The 21,975-nt window shown below is 50.5% G+C and overlaps 4 protein-coding genes across 5 annotated transcripts; 3 read left to right on the top strand and 1 right to left on the bottom strand.

Annotated features, from left to right (window-relative positions):
* Window positions 1–713: 713 nt before the first annotated feature.
* On the bottom strand, window positions 714–4,452 carry LOC112882957 (PLASMODESMATA CALLOSE-BINDING PROTEIN 3-like). Its single transcript, XM_025948158.1, has 4 exons — window positions 4,093–4,452; window positions 3,103–3,336; window positions 1,960–1,993; window positions 714–1,357 (listed from the first exon to the last, which is right to left on the bottom strand). The coding sequence occupies exons 1-4, from the start codon at window positions 4,148–4,150 to the stop codon at window positions 1,102–1,104; spliced, it is 582 nt and encodes a 193-aa protein (XP_025803943.1). The 5' UTR covers window positions 4,151–4,452; the 3' UTR covers window positions 714–1,101.
* Window positions 4,453–6,082: 1,630 nt separating this feature from the next.
* On the top strand, window positions 6,083–10,331 carry LOC112882953 (ribosome biogenesis protein WDR12 homolog). 2 transcript variants are annotated; one of them, XM_025948155.1, is made up of 14 exons: window positions 6,083–6,373; window positions 6,460–6,560; window positions 6,667–6,773; window positions 7,505–7,540; window positions 7,640–7,722; window positions 7,854–7,921; window positions 8,019–8,129; window positions 8,227–8,361; window positions 8,750–8,893; window positions 9,257–9,365; window positions 9,465–9,601; window positions 9,689–9,724; window positions 9,811–9,933; window positions 10,035–10,331. In XM_025948155.1, the coding sequence occupies exons 1-13, from the start codon at window positions 6,226–6,228 to the stop codon at window positions 9,901–9,903; spliced, it is 1,308 nt and encodes a 435-aa protein (XP_025803940.1). In that variant the 5' UTR covers window positions 6,083–6,225; the 3' UTR covers window positions 9,904–9,933; window positions 10,035–10,331. The 2 variants fall into 2 exon arrangements, with proteins under 2 accessions (XP_025803940.1, XP_025803939.1); XM_025948154.1 differs by having other exon boundaries at window positions 6,084–6,373; window positions 9,811–9,941.
* Window positions 10,332–10,989: 658 nt separating this feature from the next.
* On the top strand, window positions 10,990–11,618 carry LOC112882958 (protein PELPK1-like). Its single transcript, XM_025948159.1, has one exon. It carries the CDS (start codon window positions 11,069–11,071, stop codon window positions 11,381–11,383), a length of 315 nt encoding a protein of 104 aa, XP_025803944.1. The 5' UTR covers window positions 10,990–11,068; the 3' UTR covers window positions 11,384–11,618.
* Window positions 11,619–15,291: 3,673 nt separating this feature from the next.
* Window positions 15,292–20,896, top strand: LOC112881311 (protein PELPK1-like). Its single transcript, XM_025945980.1, has 3 exons — window positions 15,292–15,673; window positions 17,366–17,435; window positions 20,066–20,896. Exons 1-3 carry the CDS (start codon window positions 15,347–15,349, stop codon window positions 20,605–20,607), a joined length of 939 nt encoding a protein of 312 aa, XP_025801765.1. The 5' UTR covers window positions 15,292–15,346; the 3' UTR covers window positions 20,608–20,896.
* Window positions 20,897–21,975: the final 1,079 nt, after the last annotated feature.

The raw sequence follows: 21,975 nt of genomic DNA, 5'->3' as shown, positions 1-21,975 counted from the left end.
CGTCTGCACGGATCCAGCACCTCGGGGCGGAAGAGGAGAGGGAGATCCATGGCGCATCGGGGCCTCGGGCCATTGGCACGCCACGCCCGGCCACGATCGAGTGCGTCGCTTTGCGCAATCAGGCAGGCTGACCGCGCTGCGCCATTCATCATGCCCGTCACGCACGCAGCTCGGCTGATTAGATCAGGCCTCGCTGGATCCGGGGCGCCTCCGTACGGCAAGCACCGCTCGGCTGCTCGGCCCGTCCCGGCCGTGGGGTCGTCTGCGACTTGCAAGCTTGCGATTGCAAGTGTGTGCCTCTGCCTACAGGCAGCATCTACCGCGAATCTGTGCTTTAAGCAAGGCAACAACTAACAAGGAGGTGACAGAGGAAGGGACCGAGCCAGACGAACCTGACGCGCCAAGCCACCTAACGATAACATGTTCAACTTGCGTTGCCGCCATGTTCTGAACTTCTGATTTTTTTTATTTTTTTGAAAAATCTTCTGAACCTCTGATAACAAGGCCCATCGGCACCAACAATGGAAGTACCGTGCTTTCTTTTTCAAGACTATAGTGGTAAGGAGAGCTGTGAGCCTTTGTATCAAGAATCGATCAAAAAACATCAAATGTTCTGGAGATCACATGGTTCTAATTTAGTCTCGATTTTTGCAGGTTTAAGAGGCACAGCAGGACATGAGCCACCGGCAGGGCGACAGGGGTGAACAGCCTGATGACATGCAAGTTGATGAAAAGCTCACCATGGCATTGTCCCAGCAGCATTTTCATTGCAACCAGCCTCGAGCTAACCTACTGGCTTCCCTACATTTACATGATTAATGACAGAATAAAAAGGTAGACAATCGTCCTTGCATGACAGAGACAGCCATCCTACCAAATTACAGAGTACGCAGAAGAACATGGTGCGGTCACGGAGAAACAAAACAGCACCCCACCCATGAACCCCATCGGCACCAAACACCAACTAGGCACTAGTGGAGTTTCGGACAGGATGCACTAGGCTTCTCTTCCTTTCTCCATGGATCATCAGAGCACTCCATGGGTGGTGTGCTTTCTACTAGCAGGTAGGAGGAGTAGGGTCTTGTCTAGAGGGGTCAAATGTCATGCGAATGCGATGGCGGAGAGGAGCATAGTGAGGACGGCGACCAGCCCAGCCCTTGGGAGCAAGCCCGCAGCTGCAGTGTCCATGCCGGCACCCGTGCCTGCTGGTCCCAGACCGAACCCAGTGCCAGTGGTCCCAGTAGTAGTGCCGGTTCCCATGCCAGTGCCGGTGGTGCCAGCACCGGGCGTGAAGGTTCCTGTTCCTGGGGTTCCTCCCATTGCGCCTCCAGTCGTCGGGGTCATTGTTCCAACAGCGCTGTATAAGGAAGGCAATGCTGTTAATATTTTGGTAACATTGATTCAAGTGTATGCTGAATGTTCTGCAATTCCTATGACGATCATCTGGATGATGGATTAGCTGTGTCTTTTATGCTGCCACCTGCTGCTTGAACTCTCTGCTGTAAGTCAAAGTTGTTCATGATGCAGAATTGTAAAGGGATCTCTAGCATGGAACTATAGAAGCATAACAAAGACAAAAATGGGTTTCAAAAAAATAGGGACAGCAATGACCATGAAGAAGTATAGGCATACATCCAAACGTGCAATTGCAAATCTGGGAATTCATAGCCTCTTTCATAGGTATGCATGTTGAATGTTCCTGTAATGCAACTGACCTGATGTATACATTCCAGTTTCTTATTCCAGAATTTACTAGTTTGGTAGAGCATCAATTAAAATTCAGTGCACAAAACTGCATTACGAAAGATCTAATTCAAGACGATGCATAGGTTTCATGGGGGTGCCAGTTCCCAAAGTGCACATTTCGAAATATGAACTACTCAACCAGTCGTTAGTGGCAGTAGTAAGTAGTTCATGGATCATGGTATACAGTTAATTAAACTGAAGTTCAATATGTACCTTGCACTTGTAGGGTAAGAGCAGCCAGAAGAACCTGAAAGTGATAGAACATAAAGGTCATATAAGATACAACCAAGACTATGATTGAGTTCTTTCAAAAAAAAAAATCTGATTGAGTGATAAAATGGCTAGTGGCACCAGCCAGAAGAACATGCAAAAAATAATACATAGTCATCATGTAAGGCACGGGAATCTGTCTTTTGAATGAACAAACAATTAAAATGGCAAAAACAAAACTGACTTCATCATACTGCAATTTATGACCTTCCTTTTGCAGAGAAGAAGAAAAAATAAATGCACTTTCATGCCAGCACACACCAAAGAATATAAAGTGCAATTCAGAAAGTTTCTATTTTTGCTATTTTAGTTAAGCTAGTCCACATCAACAGCCTAACCCAGTACCTGTACAGAACCTGATTCCCTGAAGCTTGGCCAATACACCAGGATAGCTTTTACTCGCACTAACTGATATCTAAATGCGATGTACCAAAATGATCAGATTCACAATCTTCCATGTCAAATGCTGAGTATCGGTGGCACAAGCACACAATTTTAGGAAATCTTTAACAAACTTTAGAGATGCAATGCTAGACGACATGAATATTGACTTCAGTATCATGCCGATTCCTGCAAGCACACACCAAACAAACAAAGCACAGTGCAGCAGCTTTGAACTTTGCAAATTTTTCCTGAAATTATTCACAAAGGTTCGATTTTACTATTTTAGTTAAGCCAGTCCACATCAATAGCCTAATCAGTACATGTACAGAACCTGATTCCCTGAAGCTTGGCCAATACACCCGGATAGCTTTTACTCACACTAACTGATAACTAAATCAAATGTACCAAAATGATCAGATTCGCAGCCTTCCATGGAAAAAGTAAGAGTTTTAGGACTGTAGATGGCACAAGCCCATAAGTTCAGAAAACGTTTATCAAACTTCAGAGATGCAATGCAACAGAAAATGAGTATGTGAACCGTGCCGCCCGCTTTCTGTTGCCATTTCTAAATCGGCAAGAGACCAACCACTGGAGTTGCAACTTGCAACGCATGTCATGCAGATGCTGCTACTCAATCAGACGATCACGACCAGTTGATAGTGAACCTGAACGCAAGGGTAATTCAAACGTGAGGGCCATTACTTGGGTCGCTGGTGGTGAGGGTGGCGGTGCCGGTGAAGTCGCAGGTAGCGCCTTTGGCCTTGTTGTTCTGGTAGTAGCTGTTGGCCGCCCAGGAGCAGTGCGCGGGGACGTTGTTGGGGTTGTAGCACGGCCCGTTCTCATGGATGGAGTTGCAGTCCGCCCCCGCGCCGCAGGCGTAGTCGATGGTCTTCTGCAGCGCGGTCTGCGGCGCATCCTGCCTGCACACGCACCATTCTGCACAACAACATGGTAAAAAAAAAAGAATTACAGGAAAGCTTCGGGCATTTCAGGATGGATGACCCGCAGAGCAGGCCAGGGGAATGCGACGAAAGGCAGCATATGGAGTGAGGTTTGCACATGAAGAAAGGAAGAAGAGCACGCCACTTTCGCAACGGAAATCCTAGCTTTTCGTGTAAGTTTTGTGCTGCATGTCAGTTAAACAAAAGCAGAAAAAGGGGAGGAACCGAAGCACTTTTGGGGACGAGTCCAATCTGCATTAGTAAACGAGAAGAAATTTCTCCTCTTCTTTGCTCTGTTCTTGAACGAATCTCTTCGAAACCGGAGGGGGGAATGCTGAAATGAGACGCAGCGGATGACTACCGCGGCTTGAAAAATGTAACTAAAAGGAACCTAGAAAGAAGTCCATGGTAAAAAGAAAAAAAACAGTACATCTCAGGTACAGCATCTGGTTCCTCCACAAAAACAAGAAAAAAAATTGTGAAAACTATTTTTATTGTCTCAAAAACGCGAATACACGACAACAAGCGGAAGAACCAGAACTGGAGAGGTCCCACATTTTAGAACACAGTAGAAAGAACTAGAAGTGATTCGTCCCAAAGATAACCAGCGAGAATCCCAGGTTTCCACACAACAAGCTCCCCAAACAAACAGAAAAGAAGCGTCCGCAGCCATTATGCAAGTCAAAGCTTACAACATCCAAGAGAGAAGCCAGAAGGGGAGAGAAAGGCTAGAAAACGAAAGGTGGCTCACGTGACGCGGCGAGAGTGGAGGAGAGCAGAAGCACCACCGCCACCACCAGCGCCTTCATGGTCCGCCGCTACCGAAGATCACCCAAGGAACGCCCCTGCGGGCACGCGAGAGAACTCCGGGGATGGAGAGAGATTCGTGTGGAAGAGAGAGAGATGGGGCAACTGCGCTCGGCCCAGCTGCTTGTTCCTCTTCTAGAGAGAGAGGAGATGCCCCGAGCAGAGTGTAGCCGTGTTCTCGGGAGAGGAGTGTGTGCGCAGTGGCAGCGGCTGGCAGGGTCACTCCCTCCGGGTGAGGACAAGAGCGGCGGTAGGAGGAGCACGCGTGCTTCCGCTTCGGTGTATTTGATCTGGCACGGGCGCCTACCGGTTCCAATTCTATTCCTGCCTGCCCACCGCAGCAGCAATGCCATCGCCAGCCAAGCCAGCGTATTTCGTGTGGAATTTCCTCTCCTGACGGCACCTCCCCTTTCCGTGCGTGCAGCTTTGCAAAAAGATTCGATTCTTGGCGCGGGATTTTATATGCTTTTCTCCGGGGAATTTTAATCTTCGTAATGTAGAATCTGGTTTCGCGCCTTCTGGACGGAGATGCTGAGGTCAGCATGTCATTTTTATTTTTTCTTGAGGAGTTAATTGCGGAGTAACGGGACTGAAATAAATTGGTTATTGATGGACACTGAAAATCCGCATTCCTGTGGATGTTCTTGGGAGACATGCTGACGAGACGAAACCGCACTGCTGTTGCTGACTACTATGCATGTACTACGGTCTCACCAAACATCTTAAACGGTAGGGCATGAACCACCAAGGAGCCGATGGACAGCTCTTACTCTCCCCTGAACACGAGAAATTACCGACACTGTCAGAGCCAAACGGACGGGAGAGTCGGAGGCGGACACCCCACTCCACGCTGGTGCGTGTGTCTGTGTCTGTGTCTGTGTCTGTGTGACCCGACTGTCCGAGTGGCCGTAGCCCTTTGATCCCAGCGCGGCCCTGATCAGATTCTGCCGCTGACTGATTGGCTCTGTCTCTCTTTCTGGTTGGACGTGGTCGTGGGCGGGCGGCCGGCGGCCTGCGCGAATGGAGGGGGAGGCTGCCCACCAGCCGCCGTAGCATGGCTGCGGTCACCACCGTGCCTCTGCCGGACCAAACTTTCGCCGCTCATTACCGCGCGGCACGGCAGAGGGGGCCGCCTCCGAGGCTGGTACAGGTATGCCGTAGCGTGGCACCGGCATTGATCGGTGATCGGCGCACGTACGCCATTGCCTAGGTAGGACGGAGGGAGCCCGAGAGAATTGTGCGGTTGCTGCGGGTGACCCCGCTTCCTTCCACCACCCACCATCTGCGCTTCTTCAATTATCAAAAAAGGAAAAAAACTGTGCTTCTTCAGGCCGAAATCCTTGCCCTGGCCTGGCAGAGAAACGCTCGCTGTCTGGTCGACGAGGTTGGGCTGGGCCAATTTGTATCTCTCACGCTCGGTCGGGGTGTGGTGATGTGGGCCGGATGTGTGTTATTTTTGAGAGGGAGAAGAGGACATGGGTTTCTTTGAGACAGTTCAACCAACTTAAAAGTTGTATATAATAACTCATAGACAATTCTCGAGAAGATATTTATAACTCAACTGAACATCTCTCAACAGCAAGAGAACAAGAGGGTAAAAGAAAATAGATAAGATGCTGACACAGCGGTGATGGATGGCATGCGCAAAATCGGTCAAACCAGTCTTTGAAACCGACAAAAAAAAATCTTTGAAACTGTCCAAGGATGGAAAACAAATGATTTTGATAGCTTCAGTGCCAAAATATCCAGGTTTAGAGTTTAGAGTTAAAAATTGAACTTCGGCGATATTTAGAAAGTCAATTAAAAAACTAAAAAGAACATAAACACGAACACAAGTACTCCTCAGGAAATAAATAAAAAGTAGGCAGAGGGGCTTATCGAAAAATTTGAACCCCCCATTTTCCCAATACCTCTGACCCTCCCCGTCGTCTCGCTGAAACTGGGGCCAGCAATCTCTGAAACCCTAACCGACTAAACCCCACGGCTCGAACTCCCAAAACCCTTCCCCGACCCTTCCCGCCGCCGCCACGCCGACCCCCACCACTTCCTCGCCGCCCGCCCGTCCGCCGTCGCAGCCATGGACGCCGACGCCTCGCGCCAGGTGCGCGTGCGCTTCGTCACCAAGCTGCCGCCCCCACTACGGGCGCCGCCCGCCGCCATCGCCGTCCCCGCCGACCTCTCCCGCATGGGCCTCTCCGAGATCGTCAACAGCCTCCTCGCCGCCGGTGAGCGCCCCACGGCCGAATCCCAGCTATCCATAGAGCTGTACGAGCCACTGAGTTCTAACCCTTCACTTGCTCCCGTTGCGCAGCCGAACCGGACCACCAGGCGCGGCCCTTTGACTTCCTCGTGGACGGCGAGCTCGTGCGGCTGCCGCTCCAGCAGTTCCTCCTCGCCAAGGGCATCTCGGCGGTGCGAATTTTTTACTTTACGCTTGTTTTTTCTCCCGGAGGAGTAGTTGTGTCAGGAATCAGGATGTGGTTGTAAATTGTGCGAGGATTGGGTGAATGTTTTGCAGGAGAGGGTGCTTGAGCTCGAGTATGTGAAAGCCGTGGCACCAAGGAAGCAGGAGGAACCCTGCCCCCATGATGATTGGGTTAGTGCGGTCGATGGATCAAACCCGAGGTATGGTTTATGCCTTGTCGTGTGTGTGCAGTCTGATATCTGTGGAAATAACTTATCTGGATAGGAATGCCATTTCCCCCTGTTATTCCTCACAACATGTGAATTGTCTGGATGACCTGGGTTTTAATTCTGAATTTGATCAATGTGCCTTAGTTTGGTAGGAGATTAATTGGTGCAGAAACTTGATTGCGTTGGGTTTTAGTTCAGCTGGTTTCTGAAAAGAATCAGATGACCCTGCTCGCGCAAATACCTCTCTGGATACTTATTTTGACTATGCTGGCATTGGTGCACTTCAGCTAAATTTTGCACACAAGCATGCTGTTCTTGTTTTGCTGCTGCTCTTTCCACCTACTTGAGTAGTAAATCTCAGGATGACCAACGTACCCTATTGAGATTATCTCCCTTTCTACATACAAAATTCATTTGTCTCCTGTACCACCCATCTTTAATCATAGTGACCAATCACCAATTAACATAGACATTGGTTTGTAAAATATAGCACCCACCAGATTAGCTAGAGGAACTTTAGGAAGATGTACTTGAGGAAGCTAGGGTTAATAATCAAATAGAACACTTGTCCACCTCTATAATATCACATCAGAGGAAGCAATATGCAGTGATGAATTTGATAATTTCTGTTGTTAAACTGAACATTTTGCATCTTGAATCTTTATTTGAAGTTTTACTTTCATGTGGTTTGTATTACTACTAAACTACTTGTTGTTTGGCAGTTTCATATTAACAGGATGCTATGATGGTCTTGCAAGGTATGCATAGCTCAAAACATAATCTTTTATTTAACTCTGGTAGATTTGTTGCAAGTATGTGGACTTGTTGCATGCCTTACCCTTCCGATGTTTACATAGATTATGGAAAGATGGAGCAGTATGCACACAAATTTTGGAGGGACACAGCGATGCAATTACTTCTACCAGATTCATCAATAAAGGTCAGCATGCTTGAAATAACAACTTTTTGCTCATTATGTTACAAAAGGCATCTGTTCAAAAACTATTTCTGCTTCATTGTCACATTTTCATATTATTTTATAAGTGACTGGCATGAATCATGTTATTGCAGGAGTTGAAACTGAGGGCAATCTGCATGTAGTGACTGGCTCAAAGGATAGGTCATTGCGGCTATACAAGGTAAAGAAACTATTTTTTTTATCTTTTAACCCAGAATCTTGCTTGATCCATTATAATATTTTTCTTATATCTTACATTATGCCTTGGACTCCTGAAGTGTGATGCATCGGTCAGTATGGACTACCCAAAGCGAGTTGGGGCTTACAAAATTCTTCGTGGGCACACATCATCAGTTCAAAGTATCGCTGTAGACCCTTCAAGTGATATGGTAATAATCACTCAATCAGGTCTTCCTCATCAATGTTTATTGCTACTTTTACTTGCTGTGTCCACGTTTCCTTCTGACCTCTTCCTTCGGTACCTAGCTCTGTTCTGGTTCCTGGGATAGCACCATCAAGTTGTGGGCAATTGAAGGATCCGAAGAAGACGGTGATGCTGTTTCATTGAAGAAGAGAAGGATGAATTCTGACTCATCTGGACCTGAAGAGTCTCAGTTAGAGGTACTAGCTACATTCTACTCTGAATTCACGGACCTTTGAGTGAGTTAGGAAGTTATGTATTTTCATCACCTTATTTGATATTTGGTTTGCCCTTGAGGTGCTGACCTGTAAAGTATATGGATACTCAGCTACAAAACAATGATTCTGTTCGTGGTCTACCCTACTCTCGACCTTTCCATACCTCTGTTTTAGGAATTAGGATTATATGAATTCGTTCCAGTTATTGGGTTTGGGTCGGCTAATGGTTTTCAAAACCTTCTATATGTATTTAATGTTGTGAGAGAAAGAAGGATGCCACTTTATGTTAGTAGTTTTTTTTTCTTCTTTCCAGTCATGAAGTCATGATACGCCCCACTCATCTCACAGTTTGGATCCTGTTGTAATCCAGGGTTTAGCGACTTCAACATTTCTGGGACATACACAATGTGTTACTGCTGTTACCTGGCCTGAGCAGCAAACAATATATTCAGCATCTTGGGATCATTCTGTTCGGCAGTGGGATGTCCAAACAGTGAAAGAAACATGGAATATGGTATGCACAATTTCTTTATATTCCAAATTATGTAGTTAGCTCCATGTAATTGGTTTCCATAAGGGACTCCTGATGATTTTCCCTCACTTAAAATTAATCTATGTATTGCAAAGGGGGTGTATGGACAGTGTTCTGTTTTTCCGCTAGCATAACAGTTAGAAGAAAACTATTTGCCTATGCAAATTCATCGGCATCTCCACTTTTAGTGATGATTTTCTCTTGAGTTTGCCTGAGACTGTGAAAAATGGAAGTTTCCACTTAGTTCTTGACTTCTAAATGTTGCAAATTCATATTATAGCTATCTTGTTCTGTTTGATAACGAAATCTGTCTTATTTAACTTTTACACCTGAACCTTTTCATAGTTTTGTGGGAAGGCCCTGAATTGCTTGGACTGTGGCGGTGAGGGCTCTTCGTTGATTGCTGCTGGAGGCTCTGACCCCATCCTGAGGGTATGGGACCCTCGCAAACCTGGTAAATATATTGTGACTGCAATTTTTAGTTATCTTTCTTGGACCTTATTCTAACTAGCTGATGTGTGCCCCCCCCCCCCCCCCCCCCACAAAAAAAAAGGAACATTAGCTCCTGTTTTTCAGTTCTCCTCTCACTCAAGCTGGATCACTGCCTGTAAATGGCATCCAAGCTCCTGGTTCCATCTGGTATCATCTTCATTTGATGGGAAAGTCATGTTGTGGGATCTAAGAACAGCAGTATGATTCTAATAATCTCGTTATTTACCTCATTTGCTCATTAATCGTTGCATAAAATTGTCGCTAATGATATTGCTCCTGTTGTAGTGGCCACTGGCTTCCGTGGACTCGCACAAAGATAAGGTATTCTTTTGTGTGGTGTTCGTTTTTTCCATATTTCAGGGGAAGGGGAATAGAATGAGTTGCTTAGCTAACATTGGCTGTTACAGGTTTTATGTGCCGACTGGTGGAAAGGGAACAGTGTGATCAGTGGTGGAGCTGATTCCAAGCTATGTATCGCATATGGTATTGAAATTGTGTGAAAGTTTTCTGTCGTGCTTCTTGAGTCCATGGTACTGAGGTTCGAACTTTCTTAAGCTACATTGTTTCAAATGGTTCTATTTTATTTCTTTCCTTTAGTATACTTATGCTTTGCTCTTGTGAAACAATTTAGGTGCAATGACAAACAATGTTGGTCAACAAGCCATACCTAAAAGCCAAACAATGTCAATTATGGTTGGGAACATATGCAACCTTTCAGTCAGATCAAGATACAGCACAGGGCTTGGCATTTTTGTATGCACTTATGCATGAGTATGCATAAGTAAGATCCATAGTAACGGATCACTACATTTTGCTCTTCAACTTTTTTGTTTGTTACTTCATTGGTGAAATTGACACCAGAATTGTTGTATTATGCCAAGATCATGAATTACAAGTCAGTTGATTGTTGGCTGGTTGCTGTGTTTTATGGCTGTGACTGCATGTGATCAGCGTTATTTTTGTGCAGTTTGTTTCCATCAGAGTAACTTATCGCCTGAAGTCTAACTGAGTCGATATAGACCGTAACTTGGACCATGTAATACTGTGTTTTGTTAAATTGCATCCTACTGTGCTTGATAAATAAGCAAGCTTAGTACATGAAATGGAAAAAAATTACAAGAGTGCCATGCTCATCTCCCACATCCAGGGTAAAGACATGACTGCCTTCCAGTTTTTCAGTATTATAGCTCAAATCGGCTTTGGTTAATACTCAATCGGCTTCGGAGTATTCTTTTTTTTAAAAAAAAAACACAAACAGGAAAGAGAGCAGCTTGTTATATTAATAAATTACTGACAAGAAGTTTAGCATAGGTTTGATTCTGAGCAAACTGTCCAGTACCGAGTTGGTGCTCCGTGTAGACGTGCCGTTTCCAGTATCCTGTTAACCGGTGGCCTAACAGCAGTTTTCTCAACCAAATCGTCCGGCTACCCAACTTTGTAGAAGCCCGCAGGGTGCAGATGACCAACCAATTGGCCACTCCGGCAGCTAGCTGCGAGCCTGCCACACGCGCGACGCTGCACGAGCAAACCCCATTGGGCTATAAGTACAGCATGTCAGCATGGCTCCGGCCTCGCATCATCATCCATCCCCAACAGACCACAGCACCTGTTTACTCGTACTACATCCTAGCTCAAAAATCTGGTCACACAAGTCATCCATCGAGTATGGCCTCGAGACCCGCCGCCGTGTCCTCCCTCGCGCTCCTCGCGCTGCTCCTCTCGTGCGCCGTCACGATGAGCAGCGCGGCACGGAGGCTGGAGGAAGAACCGGCGCCCAAGGAGGAGGAGCCGGAGTTCCCGCCGCACCTGACCGTGCCGGAGCTGCCGGTGCCGGAGCACGAGCTGCCCCCGCTCCCGGAGGCGCACCTGCCGCCCAAGCCGGAGCTGCCGCCGCTACCGAAGGTCGAGCTGCCGCCGAAGCCCGAGATGCCCGCCATTCCCGAGCTCCACTTCCCGGAGCCGGAGGCGGCCAAGCCATGATGATGCAGCACGATCAGGGCTGCACACCCTACAGCATATACGCCCCACTCGTGACGTGTTCCCTCGTACGTACTTGTGTACTTGTACTGCGTGTGGTGTCTTGCCTTGTGTGTTCTTGTAGCGTGGTTTCCATTTCTCTCAGCGCGTACTTCGTGTATATATAGCTTTGTTGATTACATGTACGTCATGGATTCACACCTACAGATAAATAAGTAATTTTATTTGCGAAAAACAATATCATGAGCCGTGTGTGTGTTTATCATTGCAACCAAAATATATAGCAAAGTTACAGGTAGAGCCAACTACTATCATTTTGGATAAGAGAGTAGCCAGATTGCTCCAGCGTGACCCACAATCACTTAAAAGTAAAAATGACTCACTATTTTCCATTTTCGTTTACCGAGATCAACAACAGTCACAATTAGGTGTTTCCTGGAGAGGATAAACCCTGAACACCTGATCGCAAGAGACTTCCTTCGTACACACTCACGGGAAGATAATCTTCCAGCACGGCCAGATCTTCCCATGTCCGTGTTATCGGATCATATGATCTCAGGCCACGAGCCCTTCTAAACCACACCAGTATCCTCCCGTCATCTAACACGACCAATGGATATGGAAGACTAAATAGAAGGCACTTCGACAGGGAAGCGTGTTGTATGGAGTATCGTTTGGTCCAGGACCCCTTGCACATCTTAACCTGCAGCTGCAGGAACCATAGATCCATTGAGCAGCACTGGTCGTCGTGATGGATCATGGCCAAGCAGCCATTCAGCTTGACTAACTGGATGTAGTTCAACAACCACCGGCGACCGTGGACGAGAAAGGCATCGACAAGATGATGGGTGCTCAGGGGACCCCGGATGGTCGTCGGCGTCCACTCCTCGGCCACCAGGTCGAACGAAGCTACGCTGTCAGGCTTGACGTCAGGACCGTCATGGATGGAGAAGCCATCCAACAAGAAGTAAACGACCGCGCCGACGACCGCTATCTGCCGGAAATCTAGCGATACGGAGATGGGAGGATGCGGCGTCGCCCTCCAATGCTGGGCGCCGCCGTCGCCGGTGGCAAGTGTTACGACGTCGCACGACTGGGGGTTCGTAGCGTAGAGGGAGCCGACGCGGAGCACCTTGTGCTCCCCCGTGGAGGGGACGTGCCCGAGTACGCACGCCGATAGGTGAGTGTCCATGTCGCCGTCGGGCAAGACGGTGGTGGCTCCGGTGGTCAGGTCTAGTATACGGGCCTGTGGTTGCATATCGTACTTGCAAGGAGCTGCCAGGAAGCAGACAAGATTACCCTGCACGCTCAAATTCACGTCGAGACACGTGAGCCCGAGGCCGCGTATCGTCTTGGCGACGCCGCCGGAGTACACGTCGACGACGTGGATCTCGTCGTCGTGGCGGCGGAGGCCGGCGATCAGGGGGTGGCGGGACGAGTGGGCTCCGGCGAAGCAGGGGTCCGAGGTGAGCGACCGCCACGACCGGCAGACGAGGCGGAGGCGGCACAGCGCCTTGGCCGGGATGCGGAGCAGGATCTCGTAGAGCACGTCCACCGGCAGCTCAGCGACGTTGCTGGCGGGGGCGGGGGCGGGGGCGGGGGCAGGGGCAGGATCAGGACCAGCGACCGTTGCGGCTCGCTCGTCGCGTCCCAGCGCCGATCCCATCGCCGGCCGGCCGGCCTGCAGGTAAATCTTTGGTGGGTGCAGATCGACGTGCAGCCCAGGTCGGCTGCGGATCGATGCGGCAGCCGCCGATTCATATACGCAGATGCACAAGGGTGGGCGCTGGTGCGTGTACATAACCGAAACGGACTTGAACGGGGCTCGTGTCTGGAAAGGGTTTCATACTAGGAGAGGCCTCCGGAGTCAAAGTAGTAACTGTGCCTTGTAGGATCCAGTTACTAGCCGTGAGCTCGTTGCACTGGAATGGTACGGAGTAAATTAGATCCTAGGCCCCAAAAAAAAAGTTGCTCTGCCCCTTTTCGATTGAACTTGCTTCCGTGGCCTCAAAATGAAATTCGTTTGGATTCTTAAGGCTAACAGTGTTAATAGCAATATGAAATGATGCTTTTACCCCTAGCCCTAAATGGAATGCAGCAGCGTACGGTAAAGCATTTTAGGCTGCGTATTATCATTAATCTACCAAAATAAGTTATAATTTTATTTTGAAGCATGAAATTATTATTTTCATATAGATTTGCACATTACATCACACTAAACATTTGAATTGCACATAAATCCACAATGGCAATCGAAGTGCACACATACATAATGATTTTGAATCAAAGGATGGAACATGAGATAGGTTCATGTTATACGTGAAAAAGGTGCACACGTCCACGAGATGCCTAAGTTACCTCTTTTGATTTCAAGATTTGAAACTAAATCTTACAGAGAGGCCCTTGGGTTTTGGATAAAGGACCCTAAAAATATTTCAGTGCTCGCAATGTGGCCCTTGGCCGGAGCTGGGTGGTTTTTTGCCGGAATCCAGCAAGGGGGTTCGCCGGCGGCGAGGGCAAGGAAGTGGGGGACTATGAGGGGGACACGAGCTACTTGGGAAGGGGCTTGGTTGGAGTTAGGGACGGCCGGAAGGGGCTCGCCGGCGTGAGCCGAAGCTCAGCGGCGGCGGCGTGTGGCGGTGGTGGGGTTCCGACGGGGGAGTGGCGGCGGGGTGAAGTCGGTGGGCTTCACGAGGTGCAGGGCAAGCTAGCGAGGGGGTTGGTTGGGGCGGAGGGAGGCCGGAGGAGGGGGCTCGGCGCGAGCTTGACAATGGCGAGCGGCGGCCGTTTGGGCGCGAGCAAGGCCCGATCTCGGCCTTTTATAGGCGCGCGAGGGAGGGGAGGTGGTGCTGGGGTGGCTGAGCAGGCCGCGCAACGGCGTGGCTTCGCCGGCGTGTCGTGGCCCGACCATCGGGAATTGACGGCCACGTGGCGCACACGCGTCAGGCATGGGAGTTTCAGGCATGGGTGGGAGGACCCCGGGCGCGGCCGGTCGGGGCGCCGGCCTTGGCGCCACGCCCACGGCGCCCTGGATGGCGCGGCCGGCGGCCAGCACCGACACCAGCCAAGTCATCGAGCTGTGCCGCGGATATGGTGGATCCGGCGCCGGCACAAGTGGATCCGCCTGTGGGGCCTCGTCGGAGCCGGCCATCGACGTCGCCCGTGACGGCCTTTGCTGTAGCCGGCGTCCAAATCCCTATAGGATTGAAATCGCGCTTGGGTAGATGGAAAGAGAAACATGAGAGGTACTTTGGTCTGTTTGCGCGCTCCCTATGAGCTGGCTCACGGCAGTTGCTGACGGAATGGACGGAAGGGCCAAGAATCGAAATTCGTTTTGAGGCAAAGTAAGCAAGTTCAATCGAAAACAGGCCAAGAAACTAAGAGAAATTTTTTGGGGCCAAGGAACTAATTTACTCAATGGTATGCCATACATCGTGCTCGATCAGTTTTGCAGCATTGTGAATTTGTGATACTGACTCCCTAATGTGCTCGATTCATCAGACAACACCAGATGAACACAAGAAAGACAAAAGAGAGCGTTAGTTGGCCATCTTTCAGGACTGAAACATGACGGCTCCTCGGTTCTCTACTACGCCTCAGATTAGCTAGGCCCTGCCGATGCAGATGTACCCGGTACCCTCCTACAGAGTTAGTGCTCCGGCAGACATGCTGTTTCCTCTGAACCGGTGGCCTAACCGTGCGATGCGAGCTCCGTGCTCGTACATGTCCCCGCGCACGACATGTACCCTGCACTCTCCAGGCAGTTGCGATCCTTTCTCAACCAAATCGCTCGGCGAGTCTGCAGATGACCAACCTGAAGTCCTCGAGCGCCGGCAATAGTGCAACCCCTCTGCGAGCGATGGGCTATAAGTACCGCGTCGCTCATCGCCTCTTCAATCGATCTCCTGCTGTGTTCTCACATATCCAAGCTACAGCTCACAGGTCGCACGAGCTTCCCGATCCAGTATGGCGTCGAGAGCCGGCGTCTCTACTGCCCTCGTACTCCTCGCGCTGCTGCTCTCGTGCGCCGCCATGAGCAGCGCGGCGCGGAGGCTGGAGGAGGAGGAGGCGCCCAAGGAGGAAGAGGAGTTCCCCCCGCACCTGCCCGTGCCGGAGCTGCCGGTTCCAGAGCACGAGCTGCCTCCGTTCCCGGAGGTGCACGTGCCGCCGAAGCCGGAGCTGCCGCCGTTCCCCGAGGTCGGCCTGCCGCCGAAGCCCGAGCTGCCGGAGGTGGAGCTGCCGCCGAAGCCCGAGATCCCCGCCATTCCCGAGTTCCACTTCCCAGAGCCTGAGGCTAAGCCATGATTGCACGATTGAGTCGTCATGTGTCTGAATTCTGTTCGTGTGTACGTACTTGCTATACTTGTGATGTCCTCTGTAGTCTGTTCCTTGTCCATGTACTGGTGCGTGGCGAGAGCCCTGGTGAGTTTATCAATAAAAGGATGGACATGTCAATGTCTTGTTTTCGATAAACAAATTCGTTGAGAAAGTTCAGTTCGTTCGTAAGTTTTTCTGCAATTTCGGCAATCTGCAAAGACCAAGAGCCCATTAGGTTCAGTTCGTTCATGATTCTTTCGCTCGTTCTTGCCATCTATACATAACATGGGGCCGCGCTGAAAGCGACACACGGGTTCAGACCTTCAGTCAGTTGCCGCGGATCGGAGTCAGAATAGCTCAGGACCTCAGGTTTCCGCCGAGACGGCACACAGCAGTAAAGGCAACAGGCACGAGCCCCTGAGCTATCGTGGCCTCGCGTTTACCTTGCTCGTTGCATGAAGCCCAGGTCGGAGGCCCTTCTTCACCGACGACGGCGACGGTGCCGTCACAGCTTCGAACCTCGTCGAGAGACCACACCAAGTGCCGGCGGAAGGTACAGAGGGAGAGAGCAAACCATCTGCCCATGAATGAACAGCAAAGAGCTAACATGTGAAACGTATCCTCCTTCGCCAAGGGAAATCTACGGCGCTTGCGACCTCTGAACGACTGCTCGACGGTGTCCCGGGCGGCGGCGAACGGATGGCCGACGGCGGAGTGGAGAGAGAAAGGGCCAGGGCTAATCTGTAAAAGCTAGGAATCAAAATGAAAAATATTTTACATTTACTCTCTACTTTGGATCGCGATTATTAGTTAAGATCTAAAGTAGGGGGTAAATATAAAATTTAGGGGTCAATATTTTCACTTTACCTCTCGTTTCGATCGCGATTAAATAATCACGATCCAAATAGGAGGGTAAATGTAAAAGCGGCTCTCCTACCCCTGCCTGGCACTCCGACGAGACAGGGCGGCGGCGGCGGTTGCTGCTGCTCGGGGTACGCCCCGAGGCCCTGACAAGCAAGCGAGGCAGGGCGCGGCGGCTGCTCGGGGTACGCCTCGAGGCGGGGCCTGACCGCATCGCCGCTCCACTAACAGGCGCGGTCAAGCTCGATCAGCGGTGCGGAGGCCGCAGCCACCGCCGGCCGCGACGGCGCCTGCGCAAACGACGCTCCGGCGTACACGGCACTTGCTCGGGCCGTCGTGGAGCGCCTCTCGCGGGTCGTCGCGTCCGCTCTTCCTCCTCCGGCCACGGCCAATGCTTTTGGATGCCTGCTAACTCTGCAATTTACTCTCTATAGTCGTTTCAATACGATCTGACCACTGCTCAACTTATCACCATGGTGATCTGATCAGACGATGCTGTGAAATATGGAGGCACGTTAGCAGTCACCGCACACAACAGCACAAATAAAGCTTTCACCGCAGGACAGCAACAATTGCGCCGAGCGATCACCTGCCTGCAGATCACTCAATGTCCAACCAAACCATCAGCCGAACGGAGATCAACAAGCTGTCCTTCTGGCCGGCGCGCGGCTCGCCGGAACCAAACCCAAAAGATCATATGCGCAGAATCACCAACCAATCCCCAAAGCGCCGGGATTTCGCAAGTCGCTGGCTCAATCGAGTAGATCCTTCGTTCGAAGCTTTAAGAACCATGCCACTCTGTCGCAGTTCATCATGGTTTCCAGGAGCGCCACGATCACCGGTTTCCTCCTCGCGGCGCTGCTGCTGGCGACCTGGCGTTCGTCGGCGCGAGAGTGTACAATGTTTTCTAGTGAGAGGAATGGAGGAAATATAGTCCAACACTTGGGGGGGGGGGGGGGCGCATTTGCCCGGAACAACTCAGATCCAGCCCAAAAAACGGTGGGATTAGCCAGGAGGAACCACACTCCGCCTCTCGCAGTTGTTTTGGGCTTCCTCGTCGCATCAAGCCCAAGTCGCCGGACGGACGTCCTTCTTCTCCGACGACGGCGACGGTGCGTGCTTCCGCATCGCGGCTTCCATCCCGAACTTGGCATCTCGACGAGCGCGTCATGTGGCGGCCAAAGGAGGAGGTGACAGCGGGAGAGACTGCAGGGGCCGAGAGCAAACTATCCACACATGACAGATCATCAGCAGAAAGAATCCTTCTCCTTCACCGATCGATGGAGACACGTAGTAACTCCGGATTGCTTCTCGACGATCCGGGAGGCGGCCAACGCACGGACGCGGGTAGAGGAGGAAAAGCGGGGCCAATATGCAAAATATAGGGTCTAAATTGCAAAAACTCGGATCGCGATTAGTAATCGCGATCCGAAATAGGGTGGTAAATATAAAGTATAGGGGGGTAAATTTTAAAACGTTGGATCCCGCTAGGGGGCTAAATGAAAAATAAAGGACCTTCTCCTGTGAGCTCGGTGCTCGGGCGGCGACGGCGGCGAGCTTGCGCAGACGCCGCGGCGGAGCGGGTTCATGTTCTCTCGCACGGAGGCAACGCCCCAACCTTGCCGCGGGCTTCCAGACGGCGACATCCGTTCCCTACTGACGCCATGCGCGTTCAGGCTCGCTCCGCGGCGCCACCGTGCGTCACCTCGCGCGGGTCGTGCCATCCTCCTCCTCCTCCTCGTTCGGCCATGGCTAAGGCATTTGGATACAGATGAACAATCATGGTTTCCAGGAACACCAAGATCACCGCTGTCCTTCTCGCGGCACTGCTGCTGTCGATGGTCGGCGAGACACCTCGAGCCTCGAGGAGGCGGCGCGAGGGGAGGAGGAGGAGCACCTGGCAGGGCCGGAGCTGCCGTGCCAGAGCACGAGCTGCCACCGTGGCCCAAGGTCGAGCTGCCTGCCTGCCTCCAAAACCAGAGCTGCCTCCGTTGCCGGACGTGCACTTGCCGTTCCCCGAGGTCGAGCTGCCCGCTATTTCCGAGTTCCACTTCCCGGAGGTCCGACGCCAGGCCATGATCTGGATGGAGGTCAAGCGCGTTTGCTGCTGCATGACCTGCCGTCTTAAGCTTGGCCGTGCGTGTTGCCGAGTTCGACGTTCTCTCTCTGTTTTTTTTTGAGCGAACCAGAGATGCACTCGCTGACCTCGACGCCGAGAACCCAGGATAAATTCGAAGTTATTCTCTCTTTCTCTATATATTCAAAGTTGATTGTTTGAGATAAGGATTCAACTTGCAAATTTGAACTTGTCGAACTCACAAGTAGTCAAATCCTTATTTCAAACATTCATCTTAGAACTTTCTACGAGAAATTCTTATCTTTCTACTCAATTTCACTAGGGAGAAAATTCGATTGTTTAGTGAAGTGATACTACGCCGCCTATGTAGGACAGTACCATTGATCGTTACTACTAAAAAAGAATGCAATTGGTAAGAGATATGATTAAGATAGAGAGAAACATGTCATATGGAGAGATAAGAACAAGGTCGAAACACTTCAGAAGAGCTGTGCTAAAATTAAGAGAGTAGAAATTCGCTTTTGTTTCTCTCTCACTTTTGTTTGAGAGTGCGGCAAAAGAACAACTTTCTACTAGGCAAATACAATCCTAATTAAGAGTTTATTTTAGAATAAAGGATTTCAAAGTAAACTTCACACGATTTTACTACTCAATGAAGTCTCTTCGTTCCAACGTTCAATTCTGTTCTCACCCTCTTGATCGCACGCCAAAGGCGCCCATTCCCTTCACCAAACTGATCACATCCTTTCCCTGCCGATCCGGCCGCTCAGGATCACACGGTTGCCGGAGGCGCTGCCACTCCATGCGCACTTGAGCTCGTGCCCGTCCACATCATCTCCGCCGTAACGACTCTTGAGCTCGGCCAGCAGCCGGCCGCGCCCAAGTAAGGCCACGGCAGCGGCGGCGTTGGCGCGTCGGAATCCCACGGCCACGGCCTACCTCACCGCTGCGTGACCCACCTCTTACTCTTCTTCCCACGCCGCGCGAGTCTCCCCGTGCACCTCATGCTACTGCGACCCGTGCCGCCGCCGGGCCGCCGTACGGCGCTCGTTGCTTTCCGTTCCGGCGAGGGGGCTCGATCAGTTCGGCGCCGGGTAGGCGCGCCCGCGGTTCGCATCGTCACGTCGTGAAGGGGCGGCAAGCAACCCCGGCGTACGCCGATGTGGCGACCTCTCGCCCGACCCGTCAACAACCCCATTAATCCCAGGACTGGAATTGTACGTTCGCCCAGGCAGCCGTATCGATCACAGAAGCGAAATGAAGCTGGGACGGCTGAAACGTAAAGGCTCTGGCCACTGGCCAACCCGAATCGCTTGGGCGAAGAAGGGGACGACACCGACACCGGCGGCGCCGGTGAGCTCGCTCCTCCATATAAATACCACAGCCTGCCTCCCGTTTATCGCATCCAGCACACAGAGTTGATCGGTAAGGCGCCATGGCTTCTTCCACGACAACCATGTCCTCTCTCGTGCTCGTCCTGGCGTTGCTGCTCTCATGCGGTGGCATGAGCGACGCAGCCCGGCGGATGCAGGAGCTCCCGAAGCCCGACGTGCCGCCGCTGCCCAAGCCTGAGGAACCGATGCCTGAGCCGCTGCCGGTGCCCCCGCAACCCCTGCCCAAGCCTGAGGAGCCGAAGCCTGAGCCGCTGCCGATACCACCCCAGCCCCTGCCAAAGCCAGAGCCGCAGCCGCTTCCGGTGCCACCCCAGCCCCTGCCCAAGCCAGAGCCGATGCCGGTGCCACCACAGCCCAAGCCCGAGCCGATGCCGGTACCACCGCAGCCCCTGCCGAAGCCTGAGCCACTTCCCGTGCCACCACAGCCCCTGCCGAAGCCTGAGCCGCTGCCCGTGCCACCACAGCCCCTGCCCAAGCCTGAGCCGCTGCCAGTGCCACCACAGCCGAAGCCTGAGCCGCTGCCGGTGCCACCGCAGCCCCTGCCCCAACCCGAGCTGCCAGTGCCGCCGAAGCCATGATCGATGAGCTACTACGGCTGCTTTACGTGCGCATATTGTTGGCACGGCGCTCCAGCGATCATTCTCTATTGTATTTTGCACATTCGTGTGACCATGCGTGATGCTTTCACCGATTTGTATAGCTAGTGTGACAGATTTGCAGTGTGGATTGATGGGCACTGCCATGCCATCTGATCTGATCCGGCCGTGATCTATGTATTCTGGCTGAGATCCATGTGTATAAATAAATGGATTCGTGAAACTTACTCGCGATCGTTGCAGCTATTGCATAAACATGCGGATCAAATTCCATTGAGGCGTTCACTGCGGTCATTATTTTCTTTCTTATGCCAACAAATTCGCAAACTGCTCTCTGTAGCAAGATCTCACTGGCTCACTGCGGTTGTAGCTCGAGCAGGGTTCTAGTATTTTTTTTTTCATCTAAAATTGTGATGGTCTCAGTTCTTATACTCTATGAACTAAATTGACACCAAACTTACCAAAATATATCAAAAGAGTTGGTTATTAGTCGCTTCTAATGCTATAATCTATCCAAGAATTAATTTTTCTAAATATCGTCACAAAAGAGCTAGAGTTAGAAAATACCATCATAACAACATGAGTTGCAGAATGACATCACAAAGTTTTTTTAAGTTGCAAGTACCATTCCTTCATGTTTTCCATCCAAGACAACCACTAGAACCTTTTTTTGAGGGATTTTTTGGACATATCAATAATAGTTCCCATACTATTCTTTCCTCTTTGCCTGTGGATCACAACTAATTTAATTTTTTATTTAGGAACTATGTTTTAACAGCATTTTGAACTAGCTTATCAAACCCTCTTAGCAATATTTTAGTAGCTTCCGAGATTAGTAAATAACTTATTTTATTTTTAGAGGTTCTAACCCTCACCTAAAAGAATTGATTTCACTTTATTGTAAAACATCTGAAAAGATTTCAAATGACCAAAATTTCATAGAATTTGCGTTTAAAATATTTTGACAAAACTATTAAAATAGAATTGAAATATAAAGTGGAAACAAGGTGAGATCGAATATGGGTAGCACTTATATTATAAAAGTTTCTGTATCCAAAAAGTTCTCTAATGTTGCTTTTGCGGGAAAACATGTTGGAATGGGATTTTGCAACTCAAAAGACACGTAGCGACGGCATTCTTCAATTCAAAGTTTCGTTCTGATGGTATTTTCTAACTCCAGCTCTTCATGACGTCATGACGAGTAAAAAGATATCTTTCAGAGCCACAACGAGGTTACTTTTGGCAAGGCGGTTCACGGTTGTGTGCTACGTGTTCCAATGTTCCAACTTTGAAGATGAGGCCATGCTGACGGCCTATCAACCGCAACTAACTCAACATGCAAGAAACGGA

Source organism: Panicum hallii, chromosome 2, assembly GCF_002211085.1.
Source record: "Panicum hallii strain FIL2 chromosome 2, PHallii_v3.1, whole genome shotgun sequence".
Taxonomy (NCBI): Eukaryota; Viridiplantae; Streptophyta; class Magnoliopsida; order Poales; family Poaceae; genus Panicum; species Panicum hallii.
Note: the sequence above shows the minus strand (reverse complement) of the source record. Positions and strands in the feature narration are given on the sequence as shown.

What these genes read in the sequence shown, in the direction of transcription:
- LOC112882957 (XM_025948158.1), bottom strand. Translation starts at nt 4,150, where the DNA reads ATGAAGGCGCTGGTGGTGGCGGTGGTGCTTCTGCTCTCCTCCACTCTC. An exon ending in CCTCACCACCAGCGACCCAA is followed by an intron (nt 1,994 to 3,102) that starts GTAATGGCCCTC and finishes TATCACTTTCAG; the next exon opens with GTTCTTCTGGCTGCTCTTAC. An exon ending in TCTTACCCTACAAGTGCAAG is followed by an intron (nt 1,358 to 1,959) that starts GTACATATTGAA and finishes TTCCTTATACAG; the next exon opens with CGCTGTTGGAACAATGACCC.
- LOC112882953 (XM_025948155.1), top strand. Translation starts at nt 6,226, where the DNA reads ATGGACGCCGACGCCTCGCGCCAGGTGCGCGTGCGCTTCGTCACCAAG. An exon ending in TCGCCAAGGGCATCTCGGCG is followed by an intron (nt 6,561 to 6,666) that starts GTGCGAATTTTT and finishes AATGTTTTGCAG; the next exon opens with GAGAGGGTGCTTGAGCTCGA. An exon ending in ATGGGACCCTCGCAAACCTG is followed by an intron (nt 9,366 to 9,464) that starts GTAAATATATTG and finishes ACAAAAAAAAAG; the next exon opens with GAACATTAGCTCCTGTTTTT.
- LOC112882958 (XM_025948159.1), top strand. Translation starts at nt 11,069, where the DNA reads ATGGCCTCGAGACCCGCCGCCGTGTCCTCCCTCGCGCTCCTCGCGCTG.
- LOC112881311 (XM_025945980.1), top strand. Translation starts at nt 15,347, where the DNA reads ATGGCGTCGAGAGCCGGCGTCTCTACTGCCCTCGTACTCCTCGCGCTG. An exon ending in TCCACTTCCCAGAGCCTGAG is followed by an intron (nt 15,674 to 17,365) that starts GCTAAGCCATGA and finishes ACTCTGTCGCAG; the next exon opens with TTCATCATGGTTTCCAGGAG. An exon ending in GCTGCTGCTGGCGACCTGGC is followed by an intron (nt 17,436 to 20,065) that starts GTTCGTCGGCGC and finishes TTGATCGGTAAG; the next exon opens with GCGCCATGGCTTCTTCCACG.